This window comes from Protopterus annectens, chromosome 5.part0 (assembly GCF_019279795.1).
Source record: "Protopterus annectens isolate FY-2018-M chromosome 5.part0, PAN1.0, whole genome shotgun sequence".
Classification (NCBI taxonomy): Eukaryota; Metazoa; Chordata; order Ceratodontiformes; family Protopteridae; genus Protopterus; species Protopterus annectens.
Genome location: NC_056735.1, coordinates 1,652,653,063 through 1,652,673,258, shown reverse-complemented (window position 1 = coordinate 1,652,673,258; position 20,196 = coordinate 1,652,653,063). Strand labels below are relative to the sequence as shown.

At 42.2% G+C, this 20,196-nt stretch overlaps 1 protein-coding gene across 1 annotated transcript in view; it reads left to right on the top strand.

The window, feature by feature from the left end:
* Positions 1-20,196, top strand: part of LOC122802402 (E3 ubiquitin-protein ligase TTC3-like) — a 317,715-nt gene that overhangs the window by 243,204 nt on the left and 54,315 nt on the right. Inside the window, exons 8-9 of the mRNA XM_044072026.1 lie at positions 17,577-17,684; positions 18,255-18,412. Coding sequence (XP_043927961.1) covers positions 17,577-17,684; positions 18,255-18,412 — 266 coding nt within the window. The remainder of the gene's footprint in view (positions 1-17,576; positions 17,685-18,254; positions 18,413-20,196) is intronic.

Sequence of the window (20,196 nt, the reverse complement as noted above, 5' to 3'; positions counted from 1 at the left end):
ACCCTACAAGGAGCTGTTGCAGATGAGGTCTCAGATATGGTGGCCTCTTAGCTCGTCACCTTAAATTCAGTGTAGTTAACTCCTCAGTGAGACTGATTTCATATGCAGCAGATGGAGCGAGTAGAGCCACAGGTTCAGGTATATCTATTAGGAGGCAGGCCTGGATGCAACTTTGTGATTTCATGGAGCCCTTCAAGTCTCCCTTTGTGAATGCCCCCTTCAATGGCTCATCTCTATTTGGGCCCAAAGTGAAAGAAATGCTCACCAGGTGTGAACAGGGAGGCAAGACCTTGTCTGCCATAGGAGTCCATTTTTCCACTCTGACCAGACCTTATCCCATAGGTCAAAAAGGTAGCTGAAAAGTGTGCTTCCAAAAATCTCAACAGTCTTTTCGGGACACACAGGGTGAAAGCCCCTCCAGAGGCAGAGGAGGGAACAATAATGGAAGACACCATTCTCACGTCGGGGACGCCCGCAAAAGTAGGGCTCTAGAAGTTCCTTCCTTGGCAAGCCCTTTCAGCACTACTGAAAGGAGGCCTGATTGCTCACTTCTGGAGGCAGACCGGGGTTGGCTGTGTCTGCGACCACAGGCCTGGCTTCACATTACAAACAGCAAATGGATGCAGCAAATAATATCCACAGGTTATTTCATCCCCTACGCCCATCCCCTACCTCAAAACAAAAGAATCCCAGATGTGCCAGCCTGAAGTTATCAAACTACAGAAGTACAAAAATTGCTAGAGAAACAAGTCATTCAAGAAGTCCCCACAGACCAAGGCGGATTTGTAACTTACTCAAGATTCTTTGGTTTCAAAGAAAACGGGACTGGAGACCTATTCTGGATCTCAGCGATCTAAACAAGTCAATCAAAAAGAGCAAGTTCCGAATGGTCGCACTACAGTCAATTCTTCCTTTTCTAGGACAAGCCGATTGGATGTGCTCAGTAGACCTTCAGGATGTGTACTACCATATAAAAATGGACAAGAGCTCCAGAAGACATCTGCGCTTCCAGCTGGGAGCCAGTCATTACCAGTTTCGAGCCCTGCTGTAGCTCCCAGAATGTTCACCAAGTGTATGGCAGTGGATACGGCTCACTTGGAACGTCAGGGATTGAGTGTTTCCATACCTAGATGACTGGCTCCTAACCACCACAACCAGGCATCAACTCTTAAGGGCAAGAGAAACTACTATAAATCTATGCTATTATCTGGGAATCGCCTTGAATTTCGAGAAATCTGCTCTAGGACCCTGTCAGAATCTGACTTGTGTAGGAGCTCACTTAGATAACACTTTCTTACTGAAATTGGTGTGCCTTGTTTGCTGTCGCATAAACTAGATTCAGGCCTGCTGAATCTAGCTTTATTTGTATAACTTGAGCACTAATCCAGGCCTTATTTTTTGGAGAATGTTCCCCTGCACCCCAGTGGCAGGAGTGTGCAGTTAGAACTTGTCTGAAGACTACAGGAACAGGGCTCAATTTTGAGATTTGTTTACTGGTTAATTGGGTAATTTGTTTAAAAGCCTTTTCTGATTGCTTGTAGTCATCTAAAGCTGTTTTAAGTGTATTTTGTACTGTTTTTGCCTTATCTTTTCAAAAACATTTTTTCCTCGTTTCCCACCTTTCTAAGCTAGTATAGTCCATTTTTCAGGCTAGTGCTGAATTCAGGGCTGTATTACAAGTTTCTGAGTTGCCCATACCTTGGATAGGAGGAGGTTTCTCTGCTCACCTGTGAGAGAGGGAGCTTTGAGCAGCCATCTGTCCCTGGAGGAGTGGTTCCAGCCCAGAAGTTAGTACTATAGGCCATTTTGGACTAATTTATATCTCTTTCATTTCCCTGCTGTAAAAACCGCGTTTGCATGGTTTTGCATGTCTGGGCAGCGCCGGTTAGCTAGGGCTAAATTATTCCCGGCTCCACCAAGTCTCCTCTTCAGTCTTGCCCTTGAAAGTAGTCCAACTCTCAACCTAAGCACTTAAAAAGCATCCTACAGTCCAGCACTTGCTCAGACCTGAAAGCAAGCACTAATATAGCCCGACACTTGATTGCCCAGCAGGGCAAGGCTCATTATTCACCCCTCACCAATCAAGCGACTAAGCAGCTCACCCTACTATTCAGGCATGACCAAAGGGCAATTTCAGGTATACTCTCCAGTCCAGCTGGTGAACCTGGGTATCCTGAGGCAATATTACAACTGCCTCGTGTACACAGACAACCCTCTCCTCCTACCACAAAACATTAACATATATGACAGATGCAATTATATAGCTAAATTGGAGGCTAAGCTCTCTCCACCCAAGACTGGAACAAGCAGTCATGAGGAGAAGGTTAACACTTGCACCACACCTCCAGCCTTACATAGACATACTAAACCAGCACTGGCACAAAATACACATAAATACACAAAATCATACTCGGAGGCTCTAAATAAAAACCTGCAAAAGCATCAGAGACCTCCAAAGCAGACACCCAAAAACCGTGCACCTCCCGTCACAAACCAGACAACACCCAAAACACAAAATCAGTCTGCCGCACAATCACAGCCCTTAAGGCGAAATAACATGCCTAACACACTAGTAATAGGTGACTCTATAGTCAGGCACACTGACGTCTTACTCACTAGGCTGGACAAGAAGGTTACTGTTAGCTGCCTGTCGGGAGCCAGAATCTGCCACATAACACAAGCACTCGGGTCAATCCAGAACAAGTACAAATATGACTCTGTCATTGTTCATGTTGGTGTGAATGACCCGAGACGTACCTTCCTGGACTACATGAAAAGAGACATGGAAGAGCTCTCTGATCATGTAGCCCAGGTGGGTATGACCCTGAGTAGCATCCTCCCCTTACCAAGGATGATACTGCAGTATAAAGAAAAAAATGATCAATTTCAACAATTGGCTAAGCTTTTGGTGTCATTCAAAGGGGATCCAGTGTCTGTCTGCCTGGGACGACATGCTCGACAAGCCTCATTGCTTCGCAAGAGACTGCTTGCACCCGTCACCCCTCAGCTTTAGAATACTGACCAAGGCTCTCGCTGCCCCCATAGTGCCTTTTTTTAGGCAAGGCTTAAAAGTCAAACCCACCTCTGTAAGCAGCACAAATAAAAAATTGAGGGTTATGCTACTCAATGCCAGGAGTTTAAATCACAAAATGCACACGCTCGAAGCACTCCTCAGTATGGAGAACGTCAACATCTGTGCAGTAACTGGTTCAAGGCTCCACAGTGCACCCCAGCACTACCGGGCTAAAACTCATACCACACATTTCGGCCACAGAACAGGGACCGAAACACAAAAGGAGGGGGTGTGTCTATATTCATCAAGGGTACCTACACCTCCAGGTTAGTGGCGCAGCATGATACCTCTGAGATCATCCATGTGCAACTAACATTGAGCAAATCTGCAATGCAAATTGTGGCCTGATACAATCACCCTCCATGACCCAGGACCACCACTCCACCTTTCTGGAGACACTGGAAAACATGAAGGTCCTACCGAACATCCTGATATTGGGCGATTTTAAATTACCCTACAATTAACTGGGAAAACTACTCAAGTACAGACTGCCAGGTCTAGCGCTTCTTGGAATTTATCAACTCAAATGCTATGGATCAGCTGGTAAACACCCCTACCAGAGGTGAAAACATATTGGTCCTGGTCATCACCAACATGGGCGACAGATGTTCCGTACCGGAGGTCAACCCGTCACTCTTTAGATCAGACCATAAACTAATCACTCTGAATGTCCACACACACCACCACCCCCAACCAAGGAAACCACAGTGAAAAACTTTTCTATAGCAAACTTCACCTTACTTAAGACAGAGGTGGTAAGTTTCACATCCCCCACGCTAAAGGACAACAGTGTCCAAGATGCAGGAGCCTTTACAAATGCACTCTATGAGCACCTACAAGGATGCATAGATCGTGCTATCCCTAGCAAAACCAAGACTCACTCCCCTAAGAGAAGGAAACCAGTCTAGTGGACCCCTGCCATAAACGGGCTATGGGGAAGAGGAAACTAGTTAAGAAAAAAAGCAAATCCCAGGAAGGAAAGACATCCCTGATCAGTATCCGTAAGAAACTAAGGTTCCTTATAAAATCATCCAAGGTTAACTTCGAAAGAACAATAGCCAAGGAATTGAAAGATAACCACAAAGCCTTCTTTAGCTATGTCAAGAATCTAAGTGGCAATTCGCAGATATGCTCTGAGCTAGTGCAAAATAGCACAAAATATACTGAACCTACTGATATTGCCAACATCCTGGCAGATTCAGTGCAAACTTCACCCCCCACCCCCAAAAGGGCCCACAACAATACCGGAAAAGTGTAGTGTCCCAGAAATCACAGACACACAGGTGAAAACAGCCCTTTCAAAAGCCAAAAGCACAGCGTCAATGGGGCCAGATTGTTTCCCAGGCTGCGTTTTGCACGAACTACAGAAAAAACTAACCCCCCACCTAAACACACACTGTTCAACCTCAGCCTCTCCACAGGCTACCTGCCCATAGAATGGCACACAGCAATGGTTATTCCGCTCCACAAAGGAGGGGCCACAACTGACCCTGGTAACTATCTGCCCATAAGGCTGACTAGCCTGGTCTGCAAGGCTATGGAGCACATCATCATGGAACTCATTAACAAAGACATCGGGAACCTCTAAACACTTAACCCGACCCAGTTTGGCTTTAAGGGCAGATCATGCCTACTAAACCTGGTTGACTTCTTCGAGACCGTCACCAAGGCCATAGATGAGGGGAAGGTGGTTCACAGCTTACCTTGACCTCGCCAAGGCGTTTGACACCATTCCTCATTCAGGAATTATAGAAAAACTCACCAGCTTGAACATAAACCCCTACATCACGAGATGGGTTGCCAACTGGCTTACAGACAGAACTCACACAGTAAGAATAGCGGGCTCCAGGTCCAATTCTAAACCAGTCACAAGTGGTGTCTCACAAGGCTTGGTCCTGGGACCCATATTGTTCGGCATATACTTCTCAGAAGTGCAGGCAAACACAGGAGGACTATGGCTATCCAAGTTCGCCAATGACTGCAAACTGGGAGCCATAATTGACTCTCCGGCTGACACGGACATTCTCCAAAAGGGCCTTACTGAGACGGACACCTGGCGTCAAAGTCATGGTCTCAAGCTAAATGCCAAAAAATGCATAGTCATCCTGTTTGGGGAAAAACAAAACACCCATGAATTACCACATAGGTGGCAGCCCCCTTAATACAGAAGAGGTAATAAGAGATCTGGGGACCCAGGTAGATAGTAATCTCTTTTTTGACAATCATATTGCCAAAGTAGTTAGGAAATCCTATGTAGCCCATCCAATTACTAAAGGGTTCGCATCTAAAAATATAGGTTATAGTGCCCCTCTACTCGTCACTCATCACACCCATCATAGAGTACAATGCCTCGTTTGGGATGTACCTCACAAGACACTTCCAACAGCTGGAAAGACCACAAAAGTACCTCACCAAGAGGATTACTGGCCTCAAACATATGTCCTATGCAGCCTGACTGGAAAAACTCCAGCTGTATTCAGTGGCATATCGCTTACTCAGAGGTGATCTCTGCCTTTCTTACAAAGCCATGTCCAACTCAGAATTGTTGGACATGCTCCACCTAAAGAAATCCAAGTCACTGCGAGCCACTCACTCTAGAGAGCTAAACCTCACCACAACAATAAATAGAACATGCTGGAGGGATAGATTCCTGTCACAGAGACTCCCCATGCTTTGGAACAAAATTCCTAACTACATTAGGCAGAGACCCTCACTAATACTCTTCAAGAGAAACCTTGACGAGTGGATGGGTAACAGAAAATACACCCCTGGGATCACTTAATTGGCTGTTCTTGACAGAGGATCAGTTAATCAATGGGGTGGCGAAGGCTGACACTCTGGCTAGGCTTATAAATGCCCTCTGGCAGATAGCCTATACCTACCTATGAACTTAAAAATGATACTGAGGCTTCCATCTGACAGGCTTTGTCACTGAGAAATCAGATCAAGGTCCTAATTCACAAGAAAAGAGCATCTGCAAAACTAGTACTTCATGTCTTAACAGTGGCAGCTTCGATTGTACTGGTACCTCTAGCCTGCCTTCATATGTGGATTCTGCAATGGTTTTTGTCGACCCAATGGTCATTTCTAGATCTACCAGTGTCTCACAAGATCTTGATAACTGATGTCTGCAGGAAGGATCTTCATTGGTGGATTTATTCCGATCAAGTCAGTCAAGGTTGTCAGTTTGTACCCAGTCAGCCTCAGGCCATGGTGACCAAGGATTTCTCCCAGATATGGGGCGGGTCATTATCTGTGTAAGACAGACCAAGGCACCTGGTCTCCCCATGAGGCCCATCTGCATGTAAATGTTCTAGAGATAAGAGCAGTGCTTCTAGCACTGCAAGCCTTTCAAGACTCTCTCTCGGTGAACAATAGCAGTCCAGTCAGATATGTCAATAGTCTAGTACATCAACAAAACAGGGAGGCACCAAATCTTATCCCCTTTGTCAGTAAGCTCTCCAAGTTTGGCAATGGGTGATATCTTCCAACCGCTTTCTGATAGCAATGCACATTCCGGGGAAATCCAACATAATAGCGGACAAGCTCAGTAGGGCAGTTCTGATGCCTCATGAGTGGTCCTTCAAACAAGAAATTGTGGAAAGGATTTCCCAGAAATGGGGACATCCTTGATGTGATCTCTTCACATCACCCATGAACACCAAATGCAGTAGCTACTTTGCCCTAATCCCCCATCATGGGGATTCACCAATGGATGCACTGGTGCACGATTGGCCCCCGACACTTCTGTATGTTTATCCTCCAACTCCTTTGATTCCCAAAGTGTTACAGAAAGCAAAACTGTTGGAAGAGAACAGTCATCTTCATTGCCCCTTACTAGCCCCAACACATTTGGTTTCCCTTTGTGTGGGCTCATCTCCAGGAAAATCCATGGGTTCTGGACCCAGTTCCAGACCTACTTTCGCATCTGCAAGGACTGGCTTTTTTGGACTTCAAAAAATCTAAAATTGACAACATGGCTGCTCCAGTTCGAATGATGGGCATCTTCTTTTATCTTCCCCAGTGAGATACATTTTGCTTTCTTTCTTCCACACAAAAACTTTACAAAAGCAAGTGGAAAAGGTTTGTCGACATGGAAAAGAAGGTTCATCTTTTACTGCTCCACTACACTTCATTCTGGATTTTCTAGATACTTTTTAGTGAGGGAGCTGCTGCAGCTGCTGTAAGAGTTCAATTAGCTGCAATTTCTAATTATCATCTTGGAGAGAATGGTTCCCCCGTCATGTCCCATAAGCTTTGTAAATCCTTTTTGAAAGGAGTTTTGTTGCTGAAACCACCTTACAAAAGTCCTTCAGCCCCTTGAGACCTGAGTTTTGTATTAGGTCATATGATTCCTTCTCCGTTTGAACTTTCAGAAAATTGTGATTTGAAGTTCTTGGCTTAGAAAACAATTTTTCTAGTGGCTATTACTTCAGCAAGAAGTGGGTATCAATTACAAGCATTGTCTATAAAGCCACCCTATTTAATTTTTCACAAAGACAGAGTTCCGTTATGAACTAACCTTTCCTTCCTCTTCAAAGTAGTCTTGAGTCTAATCTCAATCTATTGAACTGCCAGTTTTCTTCCCGAATTTCCAAAACAAAGGAGAAAGTTTGCTTATTAAATGTTTACAGACAATTGCATTTTTGCCTATAGAGAACAAAGGATTTCAGAAAAACAGATAAGTTGTTTTCCTTTTCTGAAGCAAGAAATGACTTGCCAGTTTCTAGAGTTACCTTGTCGAAATAGCTTTCTGATTGTATCACTTTCATTTATACAACCCAAAATAAACAGTTGCCTAAACCAGTCAAAGCACTTTCTACCAGAGCTGTGGCTACTACTTCAGCTTTTCTGACCAGAAAATCTCTAGACAATATTTGCACAGCAGGCACATGGTCAAGCCCCCATACTTTTATTACTCATTACAAAGTAGATGTCCTTCAAGTATGCATCTGCAGTCCTTACATATGGGTTGTCCTGCCTCAGGCAGCCCTTCGGTCGGCCGGATTCCAAAGTCTGGGTCCGGCGTCGGCTGATGTCGCTCTTTTCCCCGACGTCAGAGCGCCTGGGGTATAAAAGCGTCAGCCGACGCCATCTTCCTCAGTCTTTCTTGCCGCGCGGTGCCCAAAGCAGAAGCAGTTCGCAAGTGCCAGTCGGCCAGCTCCTGTGATTTCAGCTACCGAAGTCTTCAAAAAAACTAAGTACCCCGTTGGGGACTCTTTCTTGCCTCAGCCGATGTTAGATCAAACGATTAAAGTTAATAATTGTTTAAATTGTGGGAAACAAATACCTCATAAGGATTTCCACTCTTACTGCTTACCTTGCCTAGGCCCAGACCACGACGTCTCGGCCTGTACAGCCTGTGCTTCCTTCAATAAACGCACTCTTAGGCGTCGGGCAGAGTTTGCAGAGGAATATTTTGGGCAAATTTACTGCTACAAAATGCCGTCGGAGCTTCCGACAGCTCAGTTACCCAAAAAACGTAAGGAGAAGGACCGACACACGTGGTCCGCGGTTCCGGCCGACTCCACGCCCAGGCCTACCGCTAGTGTCTCGGTCTCTGCTGAAACCGAATCTTTACCGATTTCGACCGACGACACTGCACAGCCGGTACCTTCGGTACCGGAGGCTCACGCTGGGTCGGTCTTAGAATTACCTTCTGAAACCGGTGCTCCGGAGATATCCAACACCATTTCTGTGGATAAAACTATCCCAGCATGTGGGGCAGCCAGGCCTCCTGTATCCATGTCCAGTAAGGTCTTTACTCGTGCTAAATCTGCTAAACAGCCAAAATCTCTCCCTCCCAAGGCTATTACTCAGGGATCCTCTACAGGTTCACAAATCTTAAGCTTAGCTGAGGATGTTATCTCCTTAATCAGGGGCTCTCAGCCACACCCAGACAGGGGCTGTCAACCTCCTCCAGGCAAAAGGCCCAGGGTTGAGCAGACTGATCCCCAGTCCTCTGATGAGGCCTCAGATGACTCTGCCCTTTCAGATTACCAGGAGGAGGCCTTTCCGGCCTACGAGGATTCTGATGCAGAGGAATCTATTCCCTCGGCCTCCCCCCCTGAAGAGTTGTCCTTTGGGGAGACCCTTCACTCCATGAGAGAGCATTTTAAATGGCAAGGCCAGGAATTCTCCGATTCCAGGAAGAGGTTAAGGACTTTTTTGCATTTGCTCCAGCATAGACCTTTGGCTATTCCTCCTGTTTTAAATGTCATAGAGGATGTGTACTCAGAGTCTAGTATTTCCCCAGACTCCCTTCCTCCGGCTCCTGTCAAACCCGACAGGTACTACAGGGTTCCGGACACACATCTATTCCTTTACAAGGGCCACTCTGCTGACCCAGAAACTATTTCCCAGGGGCCTAAAGGGGTTGCAACTTCCACTACTAAGAACCCACTTCCTTCTGAAAGGGAATCCAGGGCCTTAGAGCGATGGGGTAAAAAAGTGTACACTTCTTCCACTCTTTCAATGAGAGCATTGAATTGTCAATTCCATATGATACAGTATCAAGAATATCTGTTAGATGAATTGCAGAAAAAACTAACCTCACCTGAACCCCTAGATCGCAAGGCGCTTCAGGATCTGGTGCATAACTCCCAGCAGGTTAGCAACCATTTTTTACAGTGTGGTTATGATGCATTGGAAGCTTCATGTAGGTCAGCAATGACAGGTGCAGTCATACGTAGACATGCTTGGCTGAAGGAACAAACACTGCCAGACCATGTTAAAGCAAAGCTTCTGGATGCACCCCTGGAAAAACAAAAGTTATTTGGTTCCACGGCGCAAGAGGTCTTAAAGAAATTTGAGGAAAAGGCTAAGTCAGTACAGACGGTCAAAGATTTTCTCCAGGTCCAACCACCAAGATTCAGCAGAAATTGGCCTTCTAAGAATTGGTCCTTTCCGGACACAGACAGATTTCAAAGGGGCAAAAACAGGCGTGCCAGAGGTAGAGGGCAAGCTAGAGGCTCCTACAGAGGACGTCAGTGGCAGCCTCCTAACCAAAGAGGTAGTGCAGGACCTACACCTGCTGCACAAGGACAAACGCATTGACTTGACTTTGACCCCGCCAACCAGGGCTCAATTGGAAGCACCTTTGGGCGGAAAGCTATCTTTATTCTCAGGAAATTGGCACATTATTACAAGGGACAAATGGATACAGCAAATAATAGACAAAGGATACAGATTCCATTTTCATACATTACCAAAAAGACAAGGCATGCCAAATCTGCCACCGAATCAAAGGACAGAGGCTTTCAAGCAAATTTCCAAACTACTGCAAATGAAAGCAATAGAAAAGGTTCCTCTCATAGAACAAGGCCAAAGATTTATTCCAGACTATTTCTTGTCCCAAGAAAAGAAAAGCAATGGAGGCCTATTCTGGACTTGTCCGCACTAAATACTTACCTCATTGTGCCAAAATTCAAAATGCTGACCTTACAGCAACTCCTTCCCATGCTGGGCAAGGGGTCCTGGCTGGTAACTCTAGACCTCAGGGAGGCATACCTGCATGTCCCTATCAGACAAAGTTGCAGAAGACACCTCCAATTTCTTGCAGGTTCAGAGCATTATCAATTCTCAGCATTGCCCTTTGGCTTATCTACTGCGCCCAGAGTATTCACGAAATGCCTGGCATCAGTAATTGCACATTGCAGACTTCAGGGGATTCAAATATACCCTTACCTGGATGACTGCCTTATACAAGCGGACAGCCAACAAACATTGGTAAAACACTTGAATTATGCCATTCACCTACTTCAGGCTTTGGGATACACAGTCAACATTCAGAAATCAAGACTTGTCCCATCCCAAAGAATAATTTTTCTGGGTGCAAAGCTAGATACAACCACCCAAATGGCTTTTCTCACAGAAGAAAAACAAGAACAACTACCGGATTATTTCAGAAACCTGACAAAACAAACCCAACTGACTGCAAGGAAAATCCTACAGGCCCTGGGTTTCATGGCATCTTGCATTCTTCTGATTCCACAAGCAAGGCTGCATATGAGGAAACTACAATGGTACCTAAGGAGTCTATGGTCTCAACACAGCCACAGCCTAGAAGCTTTGATCCCCCTCATTCCATGCCTTGAAAAGGAATTTCTGTGGTGGGCTCAAGCAAGCCAGTCAAACATGGGTCTGCCTTTCAGCAAACCAAATATCAGCCAAACCATTACAACGGACGCCTCAGACCATGGATGGGGAGCGCACATGGAGGGCAGATGCATTCAAGGGCAATGGACACACACAGAATTTCGCCTGCACATAAACCAAAAGGGAAATGCTGGCAGTGATACATTCAGTCGAAGCCTTCAAGCACTTCTTACATCAGGGCCACCTGCTAATAAAGACAGACAATACCACAGTTATGTGGTACATAAACAAGCAAGGGGGTACCCATTCTTATCCTCTTTGCAGGCTGGCAGTGAATCTTTGGGAACTTTCTCTAAAACTCAATATAGAGCTGCAATCCCAGTTTGTACCAGGAAAAGACAATGTACTGGCGGACAGCCTAAGCAGAAACTTCATGGATCCACACGAATGATGTTGCACCCAGACACCTTTCTTCAAATAACACAATCATGGGAAAGGCCGGACATAGATCTTTTTGCCTCCCACCACAACCATCAACTGAAGAAATTCTGCACAAGGATATACCACCCACAAGCATGGAAAGTGGACGCTCTCTCTTTCAGCTGGAAAACTTTAACAGTATATGCATTTCCACCTCTTCCGTTAATGACCAAGGTCTTACTGAAGATCAGGACAGAACAACCAAAAGTGATTCTGATTGCTCCGGACTGGCCAAGACAACACTGGTACCCACTGTTAAGGAGCTTGTCACGCAGGAAACCGTGGCCTCTACCACAATGGCCACTTCTTCTGACACAGCACAATTACAAAACTCTGCACTCCAGCCTCAAAACCTTGCAGCTGACAGCCTGGAAAATACCTTGACTCCTCGCCTGGATAAACTATCCAAAAGGGTAAAGGATATCATCAAGGAAGCTCAGCGGCCTTCCACAAGAAAGGCATATTCAGCAAAATGGAAAAGATTACGCACTTGGTACTCAACAAAGGGTCACTATCCGACAGTAATGAACATTCCACATATCCTGGAATACTTGGCAGAAATGCTCCATAATGGCCTTTCTTACTCTTCCATAAAAATTCATGCTTCAGCAATTTCAGCAGAGTACAGCACTGATCCACCTGTATTTTCTCATCCGCTGCTAAAGTAGTTTCTAAGAGGGATAAAAAACATCAACTCTCCAAGGAAACCACCAGTGCCTACGTGGGACCTTAACTTCATGTTGGAAAAATTAATTCTATTTCCCTTTGAACCAGCAGCATCTGCAGAATTACAGTTCCTGTCTTGGAAGACTGCCTTCCTTCTGGCCATAACCTCAGCAAGAAGAGTATCTGAGTTACAGGCCCTCATGGCAGTACAACCATTTCTTATTTTTCATCAGGACAGAGTCTCATTGAGAACCAATCCTTCATTCCTGCCAAAGGTGGTATCCAGGGTCTCACTGAACCAAGCTATTCACCTGCCTACCTTCTTTCCAAATCTACAAAATAAAGGAGAGAAACTTCTGCATACCCTGGACATCCACAGACAGTTTTCATGGCAAAACTGTGCCAACCAGCATTAGACCTCATTCCACCAGAGCCACAGCCAACTCCACAGCCTTCTTAAGAGGGGTGGCTACAAAGGACATCTTAGAAGCTGCTACATGGAGCTCCGTGCATACATTTTCCAAGCATTACAACTTACCTTTATATTCCAGATCCAGAGCAGGCTTTGCTACTGCAGTCCTGCAGGGCATTTTAGCTACACCATCCTTTTCTTAGGTCCTGCCACCCTCAGTTTGGCTATGGTATTCTACCCATATGCAAGGACTGCAGATGCATCCTTGAAGGACATAGTACAGTTTTGTACCTACCATAAATGTATATGTCCAATAGGTATGCATCTGCAGTCAGGATTTCCCTCCCTCCTACCCCTCTGTGGTATTCTTTGGGTATTTATCCCTCTTTCTAGCTAGCTGGGGTTATCTATTAGGGTGTATTTGTTTTATATTACTGTGCATGTTTGGGATTTTTTGCATCTCTCCAAATTTAGCCTTCATTAGAGGGCACCTGGCATCTGGGGCAAGAAAAACTGAGGAAGATGGTGTCGGCTGACGCTTTTATACCCCAGGCGCTCTGACATCGGGGAAAAGAGCGACATCAGCCGACGCCGGACCCAGACTTTGGAATCCGGCCGACCAAAGGGCTGCCTGAGGCAGGACAAACCCATATGTAAGGACTGCAGATGCATACCTATCGGACATCTACATTTATGGTAGGTACAAAACTGTACTATTTGGCCTCCAGGGGTAGAGCTTCTTTTGGATCAATGGTTCTGAGGAATATTCTTCCATGAGCCACCGCTAGGGACGCTGTCCCATATGTGGAAATAAAGGCGAGATTGACAACGGCACATAAAGAAGTTATGTACTTGCCATAACATTCCATGTGTGTTGTCCATCTCCGCCTTTATTCTCACAACCCTTCCACCTACCCCCTTCCTAGACTCCTGGAAGAACAGGTGCTATAAAATGAGGCCTTTCCAGGACTCCATTTTATTTGAAGTGTTTCTTTCAGTACTTTGAATACTATTACTTTCTGTCTTTTTTATGTAACTACTGGCTTCCTTATTGGGCAAACAAGATCTGAGGTAATGGGGAAGGGTAGAATACCAAAGAGCTTAGTTGGAGGCCACAAGCTTCTGCATAAGGCTGAGAGAAGGTCGGACAGCACACATGGAACGGTATGATAAGTACATAACTTCTTTATCATGTCCTCATAAGTATGGGTATTGCTGAATCAGTTCATGTGGATGCATGGTTTACTGCTATAGCCTTTGATATGATGATGTCTTTTCTTTTCTTTCCTCAATGTGTGGGTCTTTGGATCAGAGTCTGATCCAACTTCACAATCTTTCAAACTTTGTATCCAGGTCTCAGGCTCCTCCCCTTGCCCATAATTCTCTGTGTCGAAGCAGTTACCCCAAATCTCATTTGCCATTATAAGCATAGGACAGATCTGTTGGTGCTCAGTAGTGTGATAAGTTTGTTTCGTAAATATATTTTTCTAAATATCTTCATATATCTTTAAATAACTTTTTATGACTGATTCTTTTCCCCTTTATCCTCTGCTCCTTCCCTAAGCTGTTTTCTTCTTCACCTAATGCTTTGGACTTTTTTGATTTTTTTCCTTTAAAAAATAACATCTATATAATTCGTTATAGATGCATTTTAGGATTTGGTAGGTGACCGTTTTTTTTCTGCTTGTCTGTTTTGTTTTCCTCCTTTTTCAGGATGTTGAACAAAATCCTTTGGTTTTAAAAAATGTGTGGCCTACGTCCACAAGTTATCAAACTCTGCATAAGATAAATTTGTATATTGTCTAAGCCCCTCACATTTGGACACCTTCTGTTCATACCTCTCAACCTCTTAGCACAAGAAATCTGTATGAAACCTGACATAATGGGGGGCAACGACCTCAAAATTGTAACACATTTTAAATATTGCTCTTATAAACTTAGAAAGTTGCTAGAATAACAGGATTTGTGTTGGTATACATTTTCTGAAAAACAAGAACAAGTGAAAGGCACCAATAAAGCAAAGCAGATCCACAACCTGGAAGCTGGCTCTGGAAGCCCAGAATGAAAAAAGTTGATGAAATGCTGATATTCCTTCTTCCGCAAGGCAGAAAAAGAAAGGCTGCAACTTACAAAAACTTTCTTGCTTTAATGACAAACAAAAATCTCCTCAAGCGCTTTCACTCAGCCTGGTGCTGAGCTTTTTCAAGATACAATAAAATCAAGCTGGTTGTTCTTTATATACATAGTCAAAACTTGACCAATAATTCAATTAGTAAAAGAGAAGGTCTAATTAACCCTTCAAATTACTTGCTGGTACAAAACCTGCTTGCAGGCAAACCATTACTAAGCACCACTCACTGCAATGTCCAACAAAGCATATGCATAAACTTAATAATCAATTGTTGGTGTACACACAAATTGCCATAAAAATATATAGTGTTAAAAATATGCAGTATTAAAACTATGCAATGTTAAAACAATATTCAAAACCCAATACTATACACATGCTAGTATGTTAAAAATGTTTAAATGTGCTGTTTATTCAGCAAAATTTTATTTCTATATGTAAACCCTGAAAACACTGGAAAACCAAAAATTCATAATTTAGCCTTCCTTAACCTCAGGACGCTGCTGATACTGCAAGCGTCATTGAGCCCTGGTCGCCTTCCTGCATCTAGTCTTAGCTGCCATAATAACTCTTTATATTCTAAAAGAGACCCCCAGTCCCCCCCCCTTTCATCCAACCTTAGCTGTTCTAAAATAATGAATTTAATTTCCATGTTGGGACAAAAAAGGGAATGTCTATAAAAAGCATTAGTTTCCTTTTTCTTAATTATATCATACTGGTGCTCATAAATACGTCTTCTGAGGGTTCTTTCAGTCTTTCCTATGTAGAAACTTTTACATCTAGTACATAAACCTAAATAAACAATAAATTTGGCATTGCAATTATAATGGCCCCTTGGTTGATATAGGAATTTTCTTGATGGTAAATATAACCTATGTCCATTGAATATAGCCGGGCATTGCTTGCACATTCCACATTTGTGTGTGCCTTCTTTTTTATTATCACTACTTGCCATTGGTTTGTTCTGATTCATCACTAGCATTTCTTTTAAATTGGTACCCCTACGTCTAATGAATCTAGGAAACTCTGGAATCATATTACCCAACCTATCATCCAGTCTTAGGATCGGCCAGTATTTCTTTACACTGTTTTCCACAACCTCATAATCAGTACTAAAAGTATGGATGTATCCTTTTTGTTCCTTATTCTGCAGGCTACTGCCCACTAGGCATATTGGTGTGCCCGCAGTGTCTAGGAGAGGTGGATATTTTGTTTCCCTGCACCTAATAATTTCTGTCGCTAGCTCTTCAACAAGAAGGCTTGGATACCCTCTTTCAAAGAATCTTTCTTTTAGGAACCTAATTTCCTCCATAAACACCTGCTTTGTGTTGCACATTCTGGAGGCACGGATAAATTGCCCCTTGACTATGCCTTTTTTTTGATATTCAGGGTGATTACTTTTAAAATGCAAAAAAAGCATTTGAATAGGTGGGCTTCCTAAACACACTTGATATGAACCTATTGTTAACTTTATCTTTAACCAAGTGCACAACCAAGTAATTCAAGCTGTCAAAACTCAATGAGTGTGTAAAGGTTAGAAAAGAAGTAGTGCTGTTGATGTAATGAAAAAATTCCTCCATATTTGCCCTAGTACCACTCCATACAAGACAAATGTCACATGAAATCTGACATAGTGCTTGATGTACTGTGCCCACTCTGTGCCAAAAATATATGTGTTTTCCCATTTATGCAACACTATGTTTGCATAAACTGTGGCACAGGCCACCCCCGTTGCAACACCTGATTTTTGCCTGTAGAAATGACTATTGAAACAAATGAAATTATTTTCCAGGATTAGTTCCATTAACTCCACCAACAAGTTTGTGGTGTTGGAAGTAAGTTTCGCCTCTTTAACTAAGACATCACTAAACCATTTCAGTCCTTTAGAATGAGGTATACTGGGGAACAGTTGAACAATGTCTATAGTTACCAGCAATAGATCCGGATGGTATGCTAGGGATTACAGACCCCTAAGAAAATCCCAAGAATCCCTGCAGACGTACTTCAAAGAAGCAGCAAATTGCTTCAAAGTGTGGACTATAAATTTCCCAATCGGTTCTGTTATACCTCCTTGCCCAGATACTATAGGTCTGAAGTGTAGGGGGTCAAAACCCTTGTGAGTTTTCGGGATAGTAAATTAACAAAATGCATGACATCATTATTTAAGACTGGAGGAATGTTTTTTCTTTACCTCTGAATGCAAATTATGTTATTAATTTGTCGGGACAATCTTTTACAGACATTGAGTTATCTGTTCTTAATAAGGGATTCAAGTTTATTCCAACTGTAGTATCGCGTATACATGAAATGAAAAGGGATATTTACAGATTTGGTAGGAAGCTTCAGTTAAAAAGTTTTTTCTATAATAATGCTAATGTTGTGTCTTCTTTAGATAATTCTAATTCTTCATGTGATAGTTTTCACACGTGCATCTGAAGATATATATGATGCTTATTTTAAATTTGATACTAATTGCATTAAGCAAGATAGTAATTTTGTTCCTCCAGTCTTAAATAATGATGTCATGCATTTTGTTAAATTACTAAATTTTTCTACTGAATATGCATTTGAAGAATATATGAAATATAGAGCTAATATACAATATAATTTATGTTTTAATGAATGGCAGGCTTTACTTTGAGTAAAATGAATGAAATTGTTTTTAAGCCGTCTGACAAAGGTAATAAGCTTGTTGTTATGCATTATTCTCAGTATTTTAGAATGTGTATTGAACATTTAAATGATGAAAATGTTTATGAAAAGGCAGCACATACTTCATATAACCATGCTTTAAAGGAATATGATGAGTTACTTGAAAAGGGTGTAAGGTTAGGCTATTTTTCTCATATGGATTTAAAGAAGAAATTTAATAGTGAAGGTTGTAAAATGGCCTACCTCTATTGCCTTCCCAAAATACACAAAAGTTTAACATCACCTCCAGGGAGACCCATTGTGTCAGGATGCAATTATTTTTTGCATAATTTGGGTCTTTTTTTACACAATTTTTTGTTAGCTAAGGTTAAAACTTTACCTTCTTATATTACCGATGTTTTTGATTTTTTAGAAAAAATTAATGAAGTGAAATGGAATGAGCAAATGTATTGGATTACTATCGATGTTAAAAGCCTATATACAAACATCAGTCATCAATTTGGTATGGAGGCTGTTAGATTTTTTCTAGGGGATTATCCTGTTACAGAATATATTTTAGAGCTCATTCATTTTTCTTTGACTAATAATTTTTTTGAATTTGATAATTGTTTGTATCGACAAAAATGAGGTACGGCCATGGGGGCAGCTTTTGCCCCCATGTATGCAAATCTAGCTATGGGTTTATTTGAATCAGAATTTTTATATAGAAAATATTTTTTTCAGAATCATGTTATTAAATATTTTAGGTTTGTGGATGATTTAATCTTTTTGGTTGAAGGTGGTGAAACTTTAGTGGATAATTTTATTTTAGACCTAAATAAAAACATGTTTTCTTTGGAATTTGATGGGTTGAAAAAAGGTACATCTATTCCTTTTCTTGATATTATTTTGAATATTGTTGATGGTAAGAGTCTAGTAACTTCTGTTAATAGGAAGTTTGATGGTGGTACACAGTATGTGCATGGCACTAGTTGTCATCCTCCACATACGTTGGAAGCTTTGCCATACAGCGAAATTCTTAGGATATCTAGACTATGTAACAGTGAAGTTGTTTTTAATAAGGAATTGAATTTATTAATGCGTACTTTTAGTCAAAGGGGTTATAACAAGCAAGTTATACAAAATAGTTATAATAGGTTTTGTGGTTACAGGTATAAAAAAATTGTTTACAAAGCTTATAATAGGTGTTTAGATGTGCCCAATAGTAAAGTTAATTTGAGGGATATTTTATATTTTGTTTTAACTTATGGTTGTTTCAGTGGGGAAATGTCTCTACTAGTTAGTCATTATTGGAATTATTTTAGTTCCTTACGTAATGTGTCTTTATGGTTGGATGTTGATCTACGATTTTCATATAGAAGAGGTAAGAATATCAAAGATTTTTTAGTAAAGAGTAGATTTGAGATGCCTGAGGTTAGTTTACAACGCAATCTGTTTTCTAATGGTACCTTGAAGTGTGGGAGATGCAAGGCTTGTAGTTTTGTGGTTAATAAATGTTCCTATATTAATAATGTTAGATTTAACACTCTTGGTGTTTTCAATTGTAACTCTGAAGGGGTGATTTATGCCCTTAAATGTCCGTGTAAGAAATTTTATATTGGTGAGACCAAACGGTCATTTAAAGTTAGGTTGTTGGAACACGCTAGGGACATTATTAACAATAGAGAAGCAAGTTCTGTAGCTGTACATTTTAGGGATTTTCATAATAGCAAAAGTGAAGAACTTCAAGCCACAGTTTTAGAAAAAATAAATTGTTCTTGGCACAACATTTCAAATATTAAACAAGTTTTATTATATAAGGAAGCTATGTATATATTAAAATTTAATACTGTGTATCCACAAGGTCTTAATGAAGACTTAAATTGGAGAGTATTTATTTAAAATTTAATCATCACTAATTGTTTTATTGATTTATTGTTTTACTAATTAACTTTGTATATATAAATGTAGTGTGTTATATATGTTCTTTACTCCTTGAAGGCTCAAGCCGAGACGTCAGAGGAATAAATTTGCCTTTTTCTGTGGATTTTCTGAGAGTTGTTTTTCTTTACATTTGGCAGTTCCTTGGTTGTTCGCTTCCATATAGGAGAAGTCTGCATCTAAGCCTAAGCTTTGTTCTTCCTCAGCACCATTCTTTGATTCTGCCTGCACCATCCACTTCAGAGCTATCTAAGTCTTGGAGCTAATGGTTTGTGTTGACATTGACAGGATAGACTCGAAACTGAGGTCTTCATAGCCAATGTTCTTCGTGTTTCACTGTTGCAGTCATCACACTTGGGTTATCTGCCTGCAGGTAGCCCTCAGTCGGCCCGAATACCAGAGTCTTGGGATTTCTGCATCGGATGCTGTTGCTTCTTCAGTGTCGTCAGGGGTATAAAACAGGCAGCCGACGCCATTACATCAGTCTTTCTTGCAGAGGAGGAGCCCGAAGTGGAAGCAGTTTGCAATTGCCGGTCGGCCGCTACCTGAAATTTTCATTTTTCGAGTTTCAAATATGGTCTTCTAAAGCTGAGTACCCCATTGGGGATTCTTTTTTTTTCTTGCTCTAACCAATGTCAGAAAAAGTTAACTATTGTCTTGCCTGCGGAAAGCAAATACCTCAGAGATTTTCATTCTTACTGCGTCACCTGTTTAGGCCAAGACCACGATGTCCCTCGCTGTCGGTTTTGTGCCTTGTTTAATGCCCGA